This window comes from Daphnia pulex, chromosome 4 (assembly GCF_021134715.1).
Source record: "Daphnia pulex isolate KAP4 chromosome 4, ASM2113471v1".
NCBI lineage: Eukaryota > Metazoa > Arthropoda > Branchiopoda > Diplostraca > Daphniidae > Daphnia > Daphnia pulex.
The window spans coordinates 4161575-4181878 of record NC_060020.1 but is presented as its reverse complement, the minus strand read 5'-3'; the positions used below and the strand labels follow the sequence as shown (position 1 = coordinate 4181878).

Sequence of the window (20304 nt, the reverse complement as noted above, 5' to 3'; positions counted from 1 at the left end):
ATTGTTTATAAAAACTGATTTCGAAGAATAAACTAAATTGATAAAGCTTACACCACGAGCTATCGATTGCCATAAAGTTTCATAAATTTAGGGTTTATAGCTACACTAGCATTAGATACATTTTAAAAAACTGAGCAAGATCACATTTTTTGGAGCAATAAAGCAACGCGTACCCAAATCATGGCAACGTCGCGGCGGCCATATTTATGATCACGTCATTTCGAGCAGTTTCGAGTAGCTTCCACGATCCGTTGTCCTGCGCGGGATAAACTGGTCACTGGAAACGGCATTTACGACGGCAAGTTCTTTGTCTGGACATCGATGACGTGACGTCGACTCGACAACAGCTCGACAAATAATAATAAAAAAAAGTATCGGTTAATTTTGAACATTGAGTAACAATCTGGTGCTTTATACTGTTAGGTGAGTCATAAAACTTTATCTCAATGAAACAGTTAGGGTTTAATCTGCGTGAAACTGAATACCCACCTCAAGTCGCCTCATGTCAATTTCGTTTTTCTCTCATTGACCAGACTTGTTTTTTTCTTTCATTTTTCAAGAAAATGGGCGAGAGTTTTAAAAATGGTTTGGAGGTGGCCATACACTCCAAACTTGATTCACTGTCAACGGATTGTCATTTTGCAGCGAATTTGAGACTGGATATCAACGAGTTCCCAAACAACTGTGAAGACATGCCTGTACCTGTCTCCCTTGAAGTAAGTGAATCTATTGACATTTTCAAGGAAATTTCAACAAAACTTTTTGTATTTAATAGAAGCTGAAAAAGCTAACTTGTGAAATTTCAAAAGGAAATAATAAACCAGACCAAACAGACAGATCCAAACACTTGTTGAAGTCAAAAAAATTGTGGCCAATTATGGGACAAGAACTGTTAACAGAATATGGATTCACTGCTCTTGCTGAAAAGTATTCTGAGACTTTGCCAGCATTAACCAACAAAATGTTACGTCTAATGGGTCTGGACCCTTTAGTGTTCAAAGTGAAATCAACCTTAGATTGTGTCATCATTTGTGGAACTGGGCACTCTCACGACAACTGGTCAGGCAATCTAAAGTGGTCTTTTGTTGAAGACAAAGGTACCATTTTAAAATTCTATTCATAATTTACTGTCCAAAATGAATAATTAATTATCTCTTTACTCTTTAGCTAAAGGACCATTCATGAAAATGGTATTACAAATCCCAGTTGAAGGTGGCCACGAAGGAGGTCGAAGCAAAGTGGAACTCAATGATCAAGTTCGTTTGTATAATGTTTGCGATGGAAGTGATCGTAATTACTACCTGACTACTTTTTACTCGGATTGTGAGCATATTTACGAAGAGGTCAAGTTTGGCTACCGATTGACCATGCAATTCGAGTTGGAACTCGAAACGACCCCTCTCCTGTCCTCCCTGTCGCCGTCTGTGGATCTCAACACCTTTCTAGCCGTCAACGATGTTCAAAAGACTCTTGCCCACTGGGCCCCAACGGAGAATAACCAGCCTAGTATGCTGGTCCTATTCCTCGAGCATCGCTACGCCCCATCTGAGTTCAATTTTGGCCGCCTGAAAGGTAAAGATCGCCTTCTGGCTCGGCTCCTTCTCTCCGTTGGCACTGTCGACATGTATCTGGCCCAATTACCGAAAACTTTCTTCGGACCGTTAAACGAGACTCCCTCGGAAGAGGAGAGCGTGGAAACCGACGAGGAGAATTCGGAGACGCAGCGTCCCATTGCCAACTGTTTGTGCTGCGAACAAAAACGTTGCAAATGTCTAGGGCAAGAAACACAGACAATCTCTGACGTGGTCTATCCCCTAATTGGAGTCTATGTCGAGATTGCGAGCCTGACCTGTTTCGACGGTCGAATCGTCGAATGCAGACCACTCCTAAAGGTCGATATCGATGCGAATGTCATCCCTTTCAATCACAGTCTCTACACGCTCCAATGTAATTGCCTGAAAATAGATGGCGACAGTCTCGACCCGAGTAACTTGCGCTATGTATTCCATCCTCGATCTGTGCTTGTGATTAGCCCCAAAAATTCATTGGACCTGATGCTCAGTTGCAATTTCACTGTTGAGCTGGACCAACTGGAGGCCAACCAGAACATCAGAGACTTGAATCGAGTGATAACATTCTGCCTGGATTTTCCAGACAAATTTTGGTTGGAGGCCGTCGACCTGGAAGAGAGAACACGGCGTCTGGTGTCCATCTGCCTTCAATTCGATACCCAATACAGCGGAGTGAGGTTACTGCGTAGGTTGGCCTACAACTTCCCCGGACAGTACGGAGGGTTGAGGAGCAAAGCGATTGCCATCGGAGTGGCCCGTCTGATTAAAAAGGTTGGATTTACCAATTCGGATTTTATGAGCCATCTCGTCTCTGAGCATCGGGCCTTGGAGCAAATTGAAAATTTCGCCCACTTGGTCATGGAACTTTATAACGTCGACTTGAAAGACGTTGCAGAAAACATTGGCAGCAAATGTGTCACTTTTCTCTACTCCAAGTCTAAAAATTTGATGCCCAGCTTGTCCGTCTCCACCCTCGTCACCTGTGCCGCCATGGTCTTCCGCATGTACGAGGAGAATCCCCAGGTCATAGGCTTGGTAACGCTGCATACATTGATTACATTCGGCGATGGCCTTGAGTTGCTTCCTCTGCCTATGCTCTTCTTCGTCATCGATGGAATCCAGACGACTTGCCGATCCCAACTTGACAACATCCAAGAATGCCAGAAAGTGCAACAGGGTCTGCACAGGAAGCTGCTCTCCTACTTTATCCCGCAAGCTTTGGCTGAAGAGGTCATGTTCTTTTACCTCAAACTGGACGACGCGATTTTACTCAAGAAAATTACTCAAGAACTTGTTAACCAGAGCAACTTTGACGCCATCAAAATGATTGTCGCTTCTGCCGACGTCTGGTACCAGGCCTTGACCACCATGGGCGGGAAATGGGCGCTCAACTTGCTGGTCTCTACTCGCATCAATCATCTCGAGGGGATGCGCCTGCCCGTGTTCAGCTGGATCCAGGGTACCGCCGTTTTCGATGATGTCCCGCCGTTGAAGAAGTTTTTTCATTCCTCTGAGGCCAGAGCAACTTTCCCCGGATTCCACAGCCAACAAGCGGCGGAGACTTGGTGCGAGAAATACTTTGGTCCCAATCAGCTGGACGACGGATACAGCGCCAAAACGAAAATCAAAGGAGAAGGCGCGAAATTTCAATGCGTCGTCACCAAGACTCGCGATTTGCATCGGAATCACGTCGAGTTGTTTAACGAATCGCGTACCGAATTGCTGGAGCTTCAGGATCGACGACTCCGCCTACTCCCGGCCGAAGAATGCGAATCCAAAGTCATCAATGTCATCACAACATCTCAGCAGAACGATCCAGTTTCATCTGAATCTACCTCCTGCGTCTCATCTCTTCCGCCTTCCAAACGAATCCGCCGTAGTTGTAGAGATAGTAAATGAATTCAAATCTCTTCTTATCTCGTCAATTCGAATCGGTAAAAACTTTTCAATATGAATTAACATTTCATAGTTTGAATTTTTCTTTTTTTCTTTCTATTCGGAAAGTTGGTTGAAAAATATCTTGTGTTTCTTGTGTCTAATTGTTTCATTTCGTTTAATTTGGTGTGTTAATGAGAACCCAGTTGCTATTCTTGGTTTGAAAAGTCGCGAATTATTGTTTTTTTTATCGCGCCTTAGCGGAAATTTTTCTAAAATTTTCTTTTTTTCGGGAATACAGAAAACTTTTCTACATTTCATTTATTCGGTTATTTTCAAAAGTTTGACATTTATTTCAGGTCTATGTCGCCGTGTTTGGTTGTTGGATGTAGCGATATACAAGATGAAATGTCAAGTAGGACCGAGACCAAAGGAATACGATAATCTTTTTCCGGACTCTTTTTTGTCAATAGGAAAACTGGAAAACTAGCTGAGCGCCTAAGGGTGTGGACAAATGGACATCACTCACACAGTAGGAACGTGACTGCTCTGTTGGCTACTAATGTGTCAATCACTACTCCGCGGTGTGTTTACAAACGCCGAGATTATCTGATGATGAGAAGTTTCATTGCGGCAAAAGGATGTTATCTGGATCTTGTGCATACCGAGCCACTGATGTTAATGGGCTAATCAGCTTCTCGATAAGTCAACCAATTTCTTTCTTTTTTTAAATTTTTGTGAAAACACTAAATACTGTCGATTGGTTTGCTTAAATGTAAGTATTGAATTCTATATATGATTTTTTATTTTTTATTTTAGATATTAACATTGGAATTGGAAATCATGTGTGATGTTAACAAACAACAACTTTCTTACGTACGCCAAAGATTCTCTACTACGCCTGCATTATTCCGGAATTGAACTTGTTGAGACTTGAGATATTGAAGTTAATGGACGCTGTTAATTGACTGACTTGCGTGAATTCTTGGCGATGACCATGTAGATGCATCCGATGATCAGGATCATCACGATCAGAGCAACAAAACTACAGGTAATGTACAACAAGAGTTTAGTGTTTGTGTCGTTATTAGTCGTCGAAATTGTTGTAGTTGGAGTAGTTGTCGTCAGGGCTTCAGTGGTCGGAACTTCAGTCGTTGGGGTTTCTTTCGTTGGCATTTCAGTGGTAGGAATTAAGAAATTGTTTGGTGCGAATGAATTCCCCTTCTTCCAACGTATTATTATTGTCTGTATTCAGCCATGAGATCATCAATCATCTATCAATAATTGAATAATGCGGAATAGTGCTACTAATCGCACACGCTACACTTTTATTGTTGATGTTGGACAGGTGCTAATTTCCGTCACTGTTGATTCCGACTTGGCCTTCGTGTTGGCCGCTGCCTTCGGTCCCATTTCCATCGTGCTGTAAGCTGAACTTCTTCTTTCCTTGCGTTTTTTTCCCCTTTCTGTTGTTACAAGTTATTTTGCAACTCAACTTGTATTTTTCCTCACCCATCCCTACCGTTTCACATTTCTATTTTTTTCCTCTCGCGTTCATAATGTCGTTTGTCGTTGTGATACTTGTCTTATAATTATTTTCGTTTTCTGAATTTATTTTTATATTATTAACACGGCAATCCCTTCAAACATAGCTGGCCAGAGTGAGTACAAAAAGTGTAATTACTGATCCAGAAACAAATAAAACAAGTTAATGTCTTACTTGATTGCGTCTCTTCTCTCTTGTGTCTCGGAATTAATTGTTTTTTTTTTCCCCAAATTTATTTAAAAGAATAAGTAATAGCTTAAGATTTAATTCATTAGTATATTCATGGTGCAGTCACTGCAGTGTGTTTTGTATTGTATTTACTTAATCTTCTAATTATAAAAAATTTGAATAAAGCGGGAAAATTGATTGTGATGTTCCTCGTCAGAGGCGCTGTAGTAGCACAAAAGGAGACTCAACTGACTCATCGTGCGCGGGATAAACTGCCGAACTGCGGGTCAAAACTGGTCAAAACGCTTTCTAGATTCTGTTCCTCTAAGAGATATAAGAGAAAATGGACGTTGGCAATGTTTTAAGTTTCAAACCCTGAAGGCCGTATCCAGATTGCATAGTCGCGATGCGGATGCGATGAGCAAATTGCATTCGTGACTCAACTCTACAAGCCATTCGCTGAGTGTTTGGGTCCGGGGTCCACAAGCTGGCCATTTTTCGCTGCTCTCATACGACGTGTCACTATTATTGACAGAACGTCATCAATGCCACAGGCAAGAAATTGGTAAAAAATTGAGATCAAGTTGAAAAGGCTGAGCAGCAAATTCAAGACATTGGATCTCACCTGTGCCCAGTCTGAGCAGTTCAACATGGTTCAACCCCAGACCTCCAGGTAGTAATACATTATTTTAGTTGCAAGTCAATTTATTTCAGCTTTATTTTTGCAGTAGATAGGTTGTGCCCAATACGATGACATTTGAAGTGTCTTCCCAATGCTGTTTGCTACCTTACAACCGGTTGTATGTATTATCGAATTGTTTGAAGGTTTGGTAGGTTCCACTTAATGTGTTTTTTTAACAAGTAGATACTAGAACTTTAGAATCAACAATAGGTGCTGTAAACATTATACCATGGTCGCACATCCCTTATGAGATATCTGTGGAAGTCGATCATATTATTAAGAAGCTATTTCTATTTGGCTGAGAAAGTTATGGAATGTTTAGTTTACTATATTGTCGTAATTGTAGTTCATGTTGTATTTTAAGAGAGGATCTGGGTGAGACCGTGAGAGTGTTTTGAAATGTTTCATTTGTCAGCGTCTGAGAAGAAGCTTGGTACAGGCTGTATCTGCCACGCTGGAGAATCGCGTTAGATTCCGGGCGAAGAATATTGACATTTTCATCTGAACAGTCTAGAAAACCTGATCAGTGTTACCCTGTACAAGTTTATCTCGGACCAAGTCATTTAAAGACATTTTTATCTTTAGGTTATGACTGAGAGGATGCAGCTTATGTATTGAAAGTTCGTCGGTGTCTCTACATCAACGTGGACCATCTTTTAATTTTGTTGGTATGACACATCGTACATAATACATCATCAGAACATGACAATTTCATTTCATGAAAAGTTCATCATTTATTAAATGGTGTTTTCATCTCAGGTTACATTATTCGTTTCAAGAATGGATGCATCTGGTGTCAGTTGCCAGTGGCCACTAGCTAAGTCGCAACGCATCCAAACGTACGTATCTATTTTCTTTAGCCCTAGACTTACACTTACAGTTTGGCATTGGCCTAGGCTCGCAGAAAAATTTTGAATTTCACCGTAGAATTGTATTTTTCACGTTTCTAATATCAGGTGGCTTTCATATCTTAAGGCATCCCGTCATTTGTTGTCGAAATGCTGTTCGAAGAAATCAAGCAGGTACAATAGCCGCAAGGCTCAGCCATTTGGTATTCATTTTGATAATGGTTGTTGTAGACCCATCCCCAGCCACGTCAACCTGAAGAAGGAAAGGACAGTTGGCATTTTCTTCACACTCGAAGGTCGCGGATATCATAAGTCATAACGTAAAACGTGTCATGCCACGGGGTAGAGGTTGGGTGAGAGAGCAGAAAGGTACGTGTTTCACCATTATCAAGCAGGTACAATGTCCGCAAGGCTCAGCCATTTGGTATTGATTTTGATTTTTGTAGACCCATCCCCAGCCACGTCAACCTGAAGAAGGAAAAGGCCAGTTTTTTGGCATTTTCTTCACACTCGAAGGTCGCGGAGATCATAACGTAATACGTATCATGCAACGGCGGAGAGGTTGGGTGAGAAAGGTACGTGTTTCATCATTATCAAACAGGTACAATAGCCGCAAGGCTAAAGAGGTGGTCAGGGTGAGAAAAATTCGTATAAAAGGAGGGTGAAAAGATGATAGAAATCAGTCGAGTGAGCGTCTCCGTCACGGCAACAACTGCTGAGCACTATTTGTCATTAAACCGCAATCACGAGTAAATAATCTATTTTTTGTATTTTTTGTATCAATTTCTATTGTTTTTCTTATTTCTTAATATGCCAATTATTAAATATTAATGTTCAAATTGGTTATTGTCTAGTTTCTTAAAAGGTGATAAAAGGCGAAATAATTAGTCGAGTGATTATCTCTGACTTGACGACAGCTGCCGTGCACTATTTGTCCCCAACTGCATTCTTCATTTTATGAAGGGGTAAATTTCCAGTTTTCTACTATGAATTGTGTATCAACTCTCCTATTTTTTTAAATTTATGTCAGTTATTAATGCATATTCATGTTCTAATTATTTAGTGTTTAGTAAACTGTGGCGTCGTGCTGAGGCTTTAGAATACTACACTGCAACTTATGCTGCCCCGAGCTGCTTAACCAAAGAGCCTGAGTACTGCATCGTGATTCCATTCGTTTTAAGCCATAACCATTTGGTATTAATTTGATATTGTTTGTTTTACACCCATCCACGGCAACGTCAACCTGCAGAAGGAAGAGGCCAGTTTGCATTTCCTTCACTTTCGAAGGTCACGGAGATCATTACGTAAAACTGTCAATGCGGTGGTGTAGAGGTTGGGTGAGAACGGGAAGTGTTTGCTTTGCTTTATTATCAAGCAAGTATAATAGCCGCAGGCCTTAAGAGAGGGGTCAGGGTGAGAAAAAGTCGTTTAAATGGCAAGAGGAAAAGCCACGGAACTCAGTCGAGTGAGGATCTCCGACACGGCAACAACTGCTGCGCCATATGTGTCACCAACTACCTTCTTCGTCACATTGCCAGTTCGCAATCATGGGTAAATATTCATTTTTCGTGAATCAATCTTATCTTGTTTTCAGTTGATATCACCAGTTATATTCGATTATTAATGTTCAAATCGTTTATAGTTTAGTTAACTATGGCGCAGTGCTGATGTTTGGTGTTGTATCGTTAATGATTAAGGCACTACACTGACGTCCTGAAGTATTACTCTGCCCCGAGTTACTACACCACCAAGGGCCAAGGCGACGGAGCATGACTACGCATGCTGCCCTATCCTACTACACCGAGGCCCCCAAGTGTTGCTCTGTTCTGAGCTACTTATTGCACCGATTTTCCTAAATACTACTCTGTTCCCAGCTGCTACACCGAGGCTCCCGCTGATTACTCCACCAAAACGGTCGAATACTACATCGAAGCGGTTAAGTACTACTCGGCCCCGATTTACACAACCAAAACTGAGGCGGCCAAGTATTACGCTGTCCCGACGTACTACAGAGAAGCTGCTCTTTCGTGCTACGTTGAACAGAAATACTACACTTATGCTCCAGTTCACTACACTACGATCACGCTACACCGCAGCCCCCAGGTACTACACCGAAGAAGCCGCCTATTATACAACAACGTATGCTGCCTAGTTTATTACACCGAGAATCCCAAGTACTACATCACTAAGGCACCGGAATTCTACACGTCTATGTATGCTGCCCTTGCCTACTACACCGAGGCCCCAAGTATTACTGTGCGTAAAAGGAGTCGTCTAAAAAAAAAGTCATCCCCGAACTGCAGTGTGCCCTATCTGTCACCAACTGCATTCCTCATCGTGTAACCGATTCGCAATTCTGGGTAAATATTCTTATTTATACATTGGGTTTTGTTTCAATTTTTTTTTTTTTTTTCTATTTCTTAATATGCCTCTTAAATTTATACATTAATATTAAATAATATCTACTGTTTAGTCAACTATGGCGTCGTGCTCCTGTTGGGTGTTGTATCGTTGATGGCTGGATCGAACGCAGGTGTAGTGATGTCTTCTTGATATGGCGGATATCAAACCGCAACGCCGCCGCCTTCCTACACAACTTACGCAACGATCAGTTTCTGCACCAACGTCTTCAAGTACTACGCCACTAAAGCACCGGAGTTTTATACCATGCACAACTTATGCTGTCCCGAGCCACTACACTGACACCCCGAAGTATTACTCTGCCCCGAGTTACTACACCACCAAGGCGACCGAGTACTACATGACAAGGCATGCTGCCCCATCCTACTACACCGAGGCTCCCAAGTATTACTCTGTTCTCGGCTGATAACTTCACCAAAATGGTCGAATACTACACCGAAGCGGCAAAGTACTTCTCTGCCCCGAGGTACTCAACCAGAACTGAGGCGGCCAATTATTATGCAGTCTCGATTTAAAACCCAGAAGCTGCTCTTTCGTGCTACGTTGAACAGAAATACTACACTGATGCTCCAGTCTTCTACACCACGACCTACGCTATGTGCCACCAACTACCTTCTTCATCGCATTATCAGTTCGCAATCATGGGTAAATATACATTTTTATTCGAGTCGGGAATCAATCTTATCTTGTTTTCAGTTGATACGACTAGTTATATTCGATTATTAATGTTCAATTCGTTTATAGTTTAGTTAACAATGGCGCAGTGTTGCTGTTTGGTGTTGAATCGTTAATGGTTGGGTCGACCACGGGTGTACATATGTCTCCTGGACATGGTAGATACCAAGCAACGGCAGCGAAGGAATAATAAACCACGCCGTCGCCTTACTACGAAACGAAGTCCACACAAGCAACGTCTACTTACTACGCCGAGGCCTTCAAGTGCTACACCACTAAGGCTCTAGAGTTACGCGACAAATTATGCTGCCCCGAGTTACATCACCAAAGCGCCTGAGTACTACACCACCGAGTACACTGTCCCAGCCTACTACACCGAGGTTTCAGCTTATTTCAATGCCGAAGCGGTCGAGTACTACACCGAACCGTACAAGTACTACTCTGCACCGAAGTACACAACCACAACTGAGGCGGCCAAGAACTACGTAGCCCAGACTTGCAACACAGCAGCTGCTCCTTCGTACTGCGTTGAACTGCAATAATACACCGAGGCTTCAGTTTACAACAGCATAACCCACGCTACACCTAGATACGAAGACCCCAACTACTATACCCAAGAGGTCACACCACGTACACTGCCCCATTTTACTACACTGAGGAACCCAAGTATTACTTTGCTCCAAGCTACTACAAAACTGAGGCTTCTGTTTAATACACCAAGTCACCGAGTATTACAGCCAAATGGTAAATATTGTGTTTTTACATGGAGTTTTGTGTCACTATTTTTTTTCTGTTTGTTAATATGCCTGTTATTATTGAAAATCTTCAAAATTGTTCAAATTTTTTACCGTCTAGTAAGGTGTCGTGCTGCTGTTGGTTGTTGTATCCTTGGTGGTTGGGTCAATCACTAGTGTACCGATGTCTCTTGGTGGTGGATACCGAACCACAACGCCGCCGTCTTACTGCACGACAAAAACGTATGCAACAACCGGAGTACTACACCACTGAGGCACAGTCGGAGTACTACACCACTGAGGCACAGTCGGAGTACTACACCACTGAGGCACCGTCGGAGTACTACACCGTCCCCAGCTACTACGCCACCAAGGGAAAATGCTACACCGAAGTGCCCAAGCGCTACTCTGCCCCGAATTACTACACAGCGGCTGCTCCTTCGTACTACGTTGGACCGAAATACTACAATGAGGTTCCAGTTACTACACTACAACGTTTACTACACTATTGCCCTCAGCTACCATACCGAGGCTCTGCTCCCATACCGATGCTCCCAAGTACTACAATACCAAGGCACCCGAGTATTATATCACTACTTAGGCAGTTCCGACCTAATGCACCGAAGCTGCGAAGTATTCCACTGCTCCGAGTTACTACACCATCAAGGTACCCCTGGATATTACATCTAAACCTACGGTTCTCCAGTTCAGTACAGGGAGGCTCTTAAATACTAGAGTCGAAATTTCTGATTTATTTATTTGTGTACAGATTTTTCGGTCATTAACTAACAGTTACTAGTCACTGGGAAGTGTTGTTGATCTTAAATGAGAAAATAAATGTTTTAATGGTAACCATCTTTTAACACTTTCAAGCCTTTTGCCATTGCAACTATTTATTGAGTACCTGGGCACAATCACAGGTGTGTAACAGCGGACGGAAGCGATTATGAAGTGGTCCAGAAACTCGCCCAAGTCGCCAGTAAAGAAAAACATTGTGTTTAGTAGCAGTGAAGCTAGATGAGCGTTCGTCGCGAAGATAAGGATGGACGTAGGTGGAAGTCCCTCTTCCGTCATGGATAAAGGTCAGCATTGCACAAGAATCTCCGTGCCAGGACCACACGATTCCATAAAGAAACTGCGTGCTCTGTAAAAAAAAATTTTACATTAATGAAAATATAAAAAATGAATAAAGCATATCAATCTTTACCTTTTCTAAGGACACTGAAATGTCCATGATGAAAAAACCGTAAAAATGGAATCCATTGCAACCAACAGCATTACTCCATATGTTATTGAGAAATGATGATGCTAAAGAAAGTGTCATGAAGTATTGCAGTAGTGTGGTGATAGGTGGTATTGATGCTTACCTTTCATATGGTTGATGAATTTAGTAAGGCATTTCTTTCATCAAGGAATCTATTGTCGGATGTCGGTGGAGTTCTTCTGTCTTTTGAGTTCTACGGTCGCCAAACCAAAGTTAAATTGCGTTTTGGAATTGGGGTGTCAGAGGTGTCCAATAGATGGCATAGGCGTCGTCGTTTTCATGTGATGGCCGATTGCTGTGTTGAGTGGTTGTCAAAAGTTTTCCTATTTTTCCATGAAAATTACCGATGAATTCATAAGTAAATTCAAGTTTGTTTCTGTGCAGTTTGTTTGTGATGTGATTTATTCCGTTTGTTTTGCTGGATCAAATTCAAAATTCCTCAATCTAACCTGTAGGAAGGAACGGGAAAGGAAACAGTGCATACAAGTAGGCGAGTAGCCTACCATCACTATACCACCAACTCTTTTATTAAAAATCGTCGTTCTGCTGAATGCATCATGCAGTTAATACAGGTAAAAACCAATAATGTCTTAGTCACAATTTTTTTAAATACTTGTTCCCAGACTTAGTTAATATTCGTCTAATTATCAGCAGTTTCTATTGATCTTTGTAGGTCACTACCCCAGTGTGGACATGTTTGTTTTTCTGAACATGTTTTTCAACAAATAACTCATTGACGTGCAAGTATTATTCTTCTTTCGGTTTTAAACTGTTATTTGATGTCATAGATGTATTTTCTGTCACAGGGAAAGCTTAAAGCTTACCCATGGGTAATCTTCAGGTTAGCAGCAGCAGCTTAAGAGAAGAATGTGAACAAATGCAGGGCACATACCAACATGTGCTGTATTTTTCTGAATGTTGAGCACGAGCAATAGGTAATTAACTTTAGTTTATTGGATGAATGTTGGAATATTTATTGACATATTTCCTTTAGATTCAACATGACTAACTGTTTGATGCCAAAGTTAGTTGGAATTGGAACTCAACTCACTGTATGTACTCTAACACAGATAACTGGTGCTGTTGCCCTACAGCCACAGGCAGGAAAATCATTCTTTTTTTTTTTCAGAAAATTGTAAGTTTAATTTTTTGTTTGACCCCCCAACACTTTCTGTTAATATTATAGATTTTTATGTTGAAAGAGTTAAAAAGTCTGAAAAGCTAACTAATAACTTTGTGTATTTGTGTCATAGGGAAAGCTGCTGGAGTAATCTGGTGTTCATGCTAATTAATTTCATTTCGTGCCAGCTAGTGAAAGCCGAAAGGCATGTCGAATTCAAGTTGAGCTACTGCGTGTTGTCTCGAAGCAAGCATTGCATCCAGCCGTTGCGTTCCGTCATTTGGAACAGGAATCTAATGGCTGTCAATAGGTGGCTGTCAATAGGTGGCTGAAATTATGTCCACCAGATAGCGCGAGTGTCTTCAGCAGTGACGCATAACGGCCATTTTGTTCCAAGACGCAGAAGATATGGGTTGCTGGTCGTGACGTTTCACGTTTCTCATGATGGAAATTAAAAGCAGCTCTGTTAAAAGGTATTTATTGTTAAGTTCCTATTGTTATTGAATTTAAAATGTTGATGTGAAAATTTACAGGTGATTTAGCATGTAGAAACCACTTTGCCAAATCATTCAACTCAGACTTGGAATTGCCGAAATGGCGTGCCTCGTGTGTCTTGCTGCCTGTCTTAGGCTTACGTCTCATCCCATGCAACAGCAAAAAGTAATCATTTTGATCAAATGTCTTGCAAAAGTACTACAGATTTAGTTAACATGACTAGAGAGTAGACCAATTTTCTCCGCTACTATAGAAATTTTGAATCAGATATCAAAGTTATTCTGTTGGACTGCGTAGTGTTCTGTTACTCTTTGTATTCTTCTGTTATAATGAGTGTGTACACAGTTGTGTTTCTCGAAAATAATTTTCTTTTCCTCAATAGGTATAACAACCACACTTCTTAAACGCTGTTGGTTACCTTGTTGCAGCCAAATGGGGAAAGGTGTGACGAAGACTGATTGAACCGTTGTATTCAGCATGAGGTTGCAGTGTGATCCAGAAGTTGCTGTGCTGTTGTAGCTGAGCTGTTCCATCTGGCTTCCTGACTTGAAAATTTTTGTGTTATTGTTTGCCTGCCAGTATTTTGTGTTGTGACTTCAAATAGTTTGATCTGTCGTCTTTTGAGTTTTTATTCAATCATGCAGTATACGACTGAGGCAACCTGATCAATGTCAGGTTTGACACAGTTGAGAACTGCTAGATAAAACAAGCTTTCTGCGCCAAACAAATAATAATTTGCATATAACTTGCATCATATTATTATCGCGGTAGAGAAAGCGACAGGCCCCCCCCCCTGGGGGCCACAGGAAAAATATGAATTCAAATACAAATTTTGTATAAACTTTTGTTATGAATAAACTTTGTATATAATAAAATTTTCGAAAACATTTTTCGCGAAAAATTTTTAATGATATGGTGTAGGGGGAATTTTTTAAAAATTTTTTTCAAAAACAAAAGTCTGGACTTAGCAGAAATAATGGCAGGTGAACTTTGGATTTTTCAAGAGAAATATTCTTGGACTTGGAATTTTAATGTTAGAAAAAAAAATTATAAAAAAGTTTTATTATTAAAATGTAAACATAATAAGTTTGACTTTTTATTGTTGTGTTTTGCAAGATCAATTGTTTAGAGTTTACATGGCACTCAGAAATATTTTCTCACGGCACTCAGAAATATTTTCTCACATCACGAAATTATCAGCAGGAGGAAAGGTACTTCAGGAGAATATAGAGACATAGACGTGATTTATCGATCAATCTTGTATTTCAGCAATCTTTCAACACATCCAGTGAAATACTTCAGAACTTCGATAGGTCGGAGCAACATAAGTAGTGGTGACAAAATCAGAAGAATTGCTGGTGTAATACAAATGAACTTCAGATGGTAGTAGTTTGGAGCAGGATAATACTTAAATTCCTCGATGTAGTATACCAGGCAGCGTACGTGGTTGTGTAATAGGCGGCTCCTTCGGTGTAGTACTTGGCGGCTGCGGTGTTGTAGCTAGGTGTAGCGTAGGTCGTGGTGTAGTAGACTGGAGCATTAGTGTAGTATTTCAGTTCAACGTAGCACGAAAGAGCAGCTTTCGTGTGGCAAGTCATGTTGCGTAATCCTGGGCCGCCTCAGTTCTAGTTGAGTAGCTCCGGGCAGAGTAGTACTTTGCCGCTTCGGTGTAGTATTCGATTGTTTTGGTGGAGTTATCAGCAGGAGCCTCGGTGTAGCAGCTGGGAACAGAGAAGTAGTTAGGAGCGTCGGTGCAGTAAGTAGCTGAGAACAGAGTAATACTTGGGAGCCTCGGTGTAGTCGGATGGGGCGGCATTCGCTGTCATGTAGTACTCCGTGGCCTTGGTGGTGTAGTAACTCGGGGCAGAGTAATACTTCAGGACGTTAGTGTAGTGGCTCGGGGCAGCATAAGTTGTGGTATCAAACTCCGGTGCTTTAGTGGTGTAGTACTTGAAGACCTCGGTGCAGGAACTCGTCGTTGCGTAAGTTATGTAGGAAGGCGGCGGCGTTATGGTTTGATATCCACCATACCAAGAAGACATCGTTACACCAGCGGTCGATCCAGCCATCAACGATACAACACCCAACAGGAACACGACGCTATAGATGACTAAACATGAAATAATATTTAATATTAATGTTTAAATTTAACAGGCATATTAACGAATAGAAAAAAATAGAATTGATACAAAATTCGAAAAATTAAGAATATTTACCCATAATTGCGAATCGGTTACACGATGAGGAATGCAGTTGGTGACAGACAGGGCACTGCAGTTCGGGCACGACTTCTTTTTTTTAGACGACTCCTTTTACGCACAGTAATACTTCGGGACGTAGGAGCAGTAGCTCGGGGCAGCTTAGGTTGTAGTGTAGTAATTGAGCGATTCAGTGTTGTAGTAATGTGGGGCCTCGGTGTAGTAGGCAGGGGCAGCATACGTTGTTGCGTAATAGGCGGCTTCTTCGCTGTAGTACTTGGGGGCTGCGGTGTAGCGTAGGTCATGGTGTAGTGAACTGGAGCATCAGTGTAGTATTTCGGTTCAACGTAGCACGAAAGAGCAGCTTCTGTGTAGTACGTCGGGACAGCGTAATACTTGGCCGCCTCAGTTGTGGTTGTGTAGATCGGGGCAGAGTAGTACTTTGCCTCTTCGGTGGAGTGATCAGCGGGAGCCTCGGTGGAGTAATCAGCGGGAGCCTCGGTGGAGTAATCAGCGGGAGCCTCGGTGGAGTAATCAGCGGGAGCCTCGGTGGAGTAATCAGCGGGAGCCTCGGTGTAGCAGCTGGGAACAGAGTAGTATTTAGGAAAATCGGTGCAATAAGTAGCTGAGAACAGAGTAATACTTGGGAGCCTCGATGTAGTAGGATGGGGCAGCATGCATAGTCATACTCCGTCACCTTGGTGGTGTAGTAACTCGGGGCAGAGTAATACTTCAGGACGTCAGTGTAGTGGCTCGGGGCAGCGGAAATTGTGGTATAAAACTCCGGTGCCTTAGTAGTGTAGTACTTGTAGACCTTGGTGCAATAACTGGTCTGCGGCTTGGTATCCGCCATACCAAGAAGACATCGGTACACCAGTGGTCGACCCACCAAACAACGATACAACACCCATTAACTAGACAGTAATAGAAATTCAAACAATAATGTTCAATAATAATTCGCATTTTAACAAACAGAAAATAATTGACATTAATAGAAAACGCCATGTAAAGACAGAATATTTACCCATGGATGCGAACTGGCAATACGCTGAAGAAGGCAGAAGGTGACAGAGAGTGCGCTGCAGTTGTTGCCGTGTCGGAGATCCTCACTCGACTGATGTCTCTGGCCTTTTCTCTCTCCTTTATATACGATTTTTTTATCACCCTCACCTCTTAAGCCTTGCGGATATTGTACCTGTTTGATAATGATGAAACACGTACCTTTCTCACCCAACCTCTCCGCCGTCGCATGATACGTATTACTTAATGATCTCCGTGACCTTCGAGCATGAAGAAAATGAAAACTGGCCTTTTCTTCTTTAGGTTGGCGTTGCTGGGGATGGGTCTACAACAACAAATATCAAAATGAATACCAAATGGCTGAGCCTTGCGGCTATTATACCTGCTTAATAATGATGAAACACATACCTTTCTCACCCAACCTCTACCCCGTGGCATGACACGTTTTACGTTATGATATCCGCGACCTTCGAGTGTGAAGAAAATGCAAACTTGCTTTTCCTTCTTTAGGTTGACGTTGCTGGGGATGGGTCTACAACAACCATTATCAAAATGAATACCAAATGGTTATGTAACACAAACCGTTCTCCCCCAACCTCTACTGCTCTACACCACTGCATGACACGTTTTATGTAATGATCTCCGTGACCTTCGAAAGTGAAGATTATGCAAACTGGCTTTTTCTTCTGCAGATTGATGTTGCTAGGGATTGAATGGGTCTACAAACTACAACATCATATCAAAATGAATACCAATTGGTTATGGCTTAAAACTCACTTGCTTTCTGGGCTCACCTACAAAAATTGTCCAATTAACCAGAGATAATAAATTCATACATCAATTCATGCCTTCTTCTTATAAGACAATAACTAATATCTTCTATCTCAAGGATGTCTTTGCACACCTTGGTTCCTTGTTTTCGTCTACCAATGATATCCTTTACAGCTTTTTCTTATTCCATTTCATCTTAATATGTAATTTGGTCTCAGAAGAATGCATGTTACTCCAAATAAACTATTTAAAAAGTATATTTTACCTTTGTTTTGATTAAAACATCTACGGCTTTATCATCTTCATTGAAGTAAACAATGTTGATGGCTTTGGCTAAGTTGGTGGAGAACAACTTCGAAGACGAAACAAACATATCTGAATGAATCACGACGATAAGCACTAAGCAGAGGCGTTTCATACCAAGTTTCTTCGACACACTTTAGTATTTGATCCGAACCTATCTTTTGAACGATTCATATATATGTAATATTTTTTTAGTTGTTTATGAGGCACTGGTGGAGGATTCATATTCACGCGAAAAAAAAGTAATCAATCGCATCAAAACATTATCATTCAGAAATAAGCGCGACAGTGCCAGTTCTTTAATCAGAAACGATATTTTTTTTTAAGTATGAATCATATTAGCCGGTATTTACTTTTTACTTTTCAGTCACAAAATAAAGTTATTTAACAAAAACGTTTAAAGTGCATAGGAAGGTGTTTCCAACCATTATCACAGAAACAATTTATTATTACAGGAAAAAACAGCCACTAGTTGTAACCGTTGGCGACATTATTTTTATTGATATGAAGAAAGACATGGTTAACTTAAAGACGGGATTCTTCGACATCGCTATGTTGGCCATGTATTTTTTTTTGGGGGGGGGGGGATGAGATTCAGAAAAATTATAACAAATCTTTATTGGCGCATGAAGTATTCCAATACTTAAAATGAATGGTTAACGAGATATTTCAATTTTGCAGTTTGCCCAGTATATTTCCAGAATATTATATTAAAATTACTTCATTCCAGAAATTGGGACGAAGATTATTGTTAGCTAGAATATTCTTCCTCTTCTTCTAACATTGTCTTTCGCAAAGCTCGAACTTTGATTTGATGCTTTTTGCTTCGATCGTGGCTTTCTCTCCTAATAACAGGTTTTGCCACAACAGATTAAAAATTATTAAATTAAAATGCAAAATCAAATAAATTTCGAAATACTTACGATTTTACAGTTTTAAAATTCTTTTTACAGGCAGGGCAGTATAAATCCAGTGGGTCATCATCAAAGTCACTATCGTCATCGGTAACATTATTTGTGGCGTTTTCCGAGGAATTTTCTTCTTTCGGAATATTATCTTCATTTGATTCATCTAAAATCCCTTCCTTCCCTTCATCTTCAGATCCTTCCTTATTTTCTTGAACAACATCATCATTTTCTTCCTCTTCAACCTCTGCTTCGCTATCTGAATCAGATGATTCGGCAGATGAAGCATACTGAGCTTCAATATCCTTTTAATTAATGGAAAACAAATTAAAAATTAGCATTTAATGTTCAATCTTCACTTAAGAGGATGTACCCTTAGCTGTTTTTCTAAGTCAGACATTTCTGTGAAGCCAAACTTGGTCGGGCTCGTAGTTTCTTCAAGAAGCTGCCGCCTTTTTTCACGATGTCGTTCTTGTTGAAGTTTTGTCTTTAATGCATTTTGAGCGGTCTTCTCCTCAAGTAATTTCTATTAAAAAATAATTTAGGTTGCGCTTAACATAAATTTGAATTTGCCGAGATTACTATGTAGGCCTTGACACGAGGATCTCGTTTACGAACGAAATTTACCAGGGCCCTAACTTCTTCATTTCTTTGTTTACGGCCTGCATCTCTTAATTTTTTGTTATCTTTCTCCATAAGCCGTTGTATCCTGTTATTAAAAAATATATTATTTACTGACCAAACTGAAAAATTATTGGCACATAAAATCAAATAAATACCTCCGTGGTGCTTCCTTTAAAGTATCAATGTTATACTTATCTAACCAAGAATATGGACGCAGAGTGCAATACGCACTCCAATAGGCATAAAACGTGCGTACAACCTAAGAAAGTATAACTATTATTTCAAAAACAATTCAATTCAGCATTTCTGCAGCTTTGATTCCTCTACCTCACTATAGTCACTGGTGGAATTGCCAAAATCAGGAATTTCAAAATCACTGTCTTGATCTTGTGAAAACTCCATGTCTTCAGCAGCAATTTTGCTGAACAATTCACTGATAAAAAAAGGACAAGATCAGTATTGATAGCACGATTTCCAGTCTTGCAGATAATTTACATACCTATACACGGAGTAGAAAGATTGCTTGTCATCTCCATACCCAGAATAGCATGCTGATGTGAAGTACTCAAATAAATTTACAGCATTTTCTTGATATTCTGCACCTTTTGCTAAAAAATGTAATAAATACGAAAATAAGAATTTGTACAATGCATTGGATAATAAAATTTCAACCTCCAAGTAGAATTGCATCCCTGTGTTTATCATACCAAGCCCTTTCTTGAGGATCACTGAGCACTTCATAAGCAGCCTGAATAAACTGAAATTCTCTCTTAGCTTCATCAGAATTATCTAGATTTTTATCAGGATGCCATTTAAGAGCAAGTTTCCTGTAGGATTTTTTTAGATCATCGTCTGATGCATTTAATGGGACACCAAGAACTTCGTAATGGCATTTCATTTTTACTTTGACAGTGAGGAAAAAAATCACGAAAAACGGTCAACTGTTTGACGAAAGACGAGGAACTTTTTTTTTATAGATTAGTTGGGTTTTCGGATTTTTGCACTGTGGCAACTTGATGTGAAGAGAAGTGTTGAATTTTGCAGTCTCGTGCCACTTGATGTTTCGTCTGCTAGTCAATACAAC

General features: G+C 40.7%; 2 protein-coding genes and 5 long non-coding RNA genes across 12 annotated transcripts; 5 read left to right on the top strand and 2 right to left on the bottom strand.

The window, feature by feature from the left end:
* Positions 1-219: 219 nt before the first annotated feature.
* On the top strand, positions 220-3761 carry LOC124193024. 2 transcript variants are annotated; one of them, XM_046586657.1, is made up of 4 exons: positions 220-423; positions 561-716; positions 776-1097; positions 1168-3761. In XM_046586657.1, the coding sequence occupies exons 2-4, from the start codon at positions 564-566 to the stop codon at positions 3468-3470; spliced, it is 2778 nt and encodes a 925-aa protein (XP_046442613.1). In that variant the 5' UTR covers positions 220-423; positions 561-563; the 3' UTR covers positions 3471-3761. The 2 variants fall into 2 exon arrangements, with proteins under 2 accessions (XP_046442613.1, XP_046442615.1); XM_046586659.1 differs by having other exon boundaries at positions 228-423; positions 534-716.
* A 628-nt stretch (positions 3762-4389) lies between these two features.
* LOC124193022 lies at positions 4390-5165 on the top strand. Its single transcript, XR_006873972.1, has 2 exons — positions 4390-4629; positions 4702-5165. It is a non-coding gene; the product is annotated as an uncharacterized LOC124193022 (long non-coding RNA).
* A 279-nt stretch (positions 5166-5444) lies between these two features.
* LOC124193020 lies at positions 5445-11383 on the top strand. Of its 3 annotated transcripts, XR_006873971.1 has the most exons (14): positions 5445-5833; positions 5889-5990; positions 6428-6510; positions 6602-6681; positions 6799-6864; positions 6922-7059; positions 7137-7265; positions 7545-7655; positions 7754-8241; positions 8333-8503; positions 8565-9050; positions 9164-9756; positions 9856-10530; positions 10642-11383. It is a non-coding gene; the product is annotated as an uncharacterized LOC124193020 (long non-coding RNA). The 3 variants fall into 3 exon arrangements; XR_006873970.1 differs by having other exon boundaries at positions 8333-9050; XR_006873969.1 differs by lacking the exons at positions 5445-5833; positions 5889-5990; positions 6428-6510; ... (2 more) ...; positions 6922-7059; positions 7137-7265 and adding an exon at positions 7320-7439 and having other exon boundaries at positions 8388-9050.
* Positions 11384-12094: 711 nt separating this feature from the next.
* On the top strand, positions 12095-13169 carry LOC124193019. Of its 3 annotated transcripts, XR_006873968.1 has the most exons (6): positions 12095-12142; positions 12240-12356; positions 12458-12528; positions 12591-12719; positions 12779-12919; positions 13038-13169. It is a non-coding gene; the product is annotated as an uncharacterized LOC124193019 (long non-coding RNA). The 3 variants fall into 3 exon arrangements; XR_006873967.1 differs by having other exon boundaries at positions 12240-12528; XR_006873966.1 differs by having other exon boundaries at positions 12107-12356; positions 12439-12528.
* A 47-nt stretch (positions 13170-13216) lies between these two features.
* Positions 13217-14286, top strand: LOC124193018. Its single transcript, XR_006873965.1, has 3 exons — positions 13217-13377; positions 13438-13564; positions 13782-14286. It is a non-coding gene; the product is annotated as an uncharacterized LOC124193018 (long non-coding RNA).
* Positions 14287-14643: 357 nt separating this feature from the next.
* LOC124193017 lies at positions 14644-15362 on the bottom strand. The gene is made up of 2 exons (XR_006873964.1): positions 15182-15362; positions 14644-15120 (listed from the first exon to the last, which is right to left on the bottom strand). It is a non-coding gene; the product is annotated as an uncharacterized LOC124193017 (long non-coding RNA).
* A 3001-nt stretch (positions 15363-18363) lies between these two features.
* Positions 18364-20291, bottom strand: LOC124193015 (dnaJ homolog subfamily C member 21-like). Its single transcript, XM_046586654.1, has 8 exons — positions 19893-20291; positions 19720-19828; positions 19548-19653; positions 19376-19479; positions 19179-19305; positions 18970-19122; positions 18615-18901; positions 18364-18536 (listed from the first exon to the last, which is right to left on the bottom strand). Exons 1-8 carry the CDS (start codon positions 20116-20118, stop codon positions 18443-18445), a joined length of 1206 nt encoding a protein of 401 aa, XP_046442610.1. The 5' UTR covers positions 20119-20291; the 3' UTR covers positions 18364-18442.
* Positions 20292-20304: the final 13 nt, after the last annotated feature.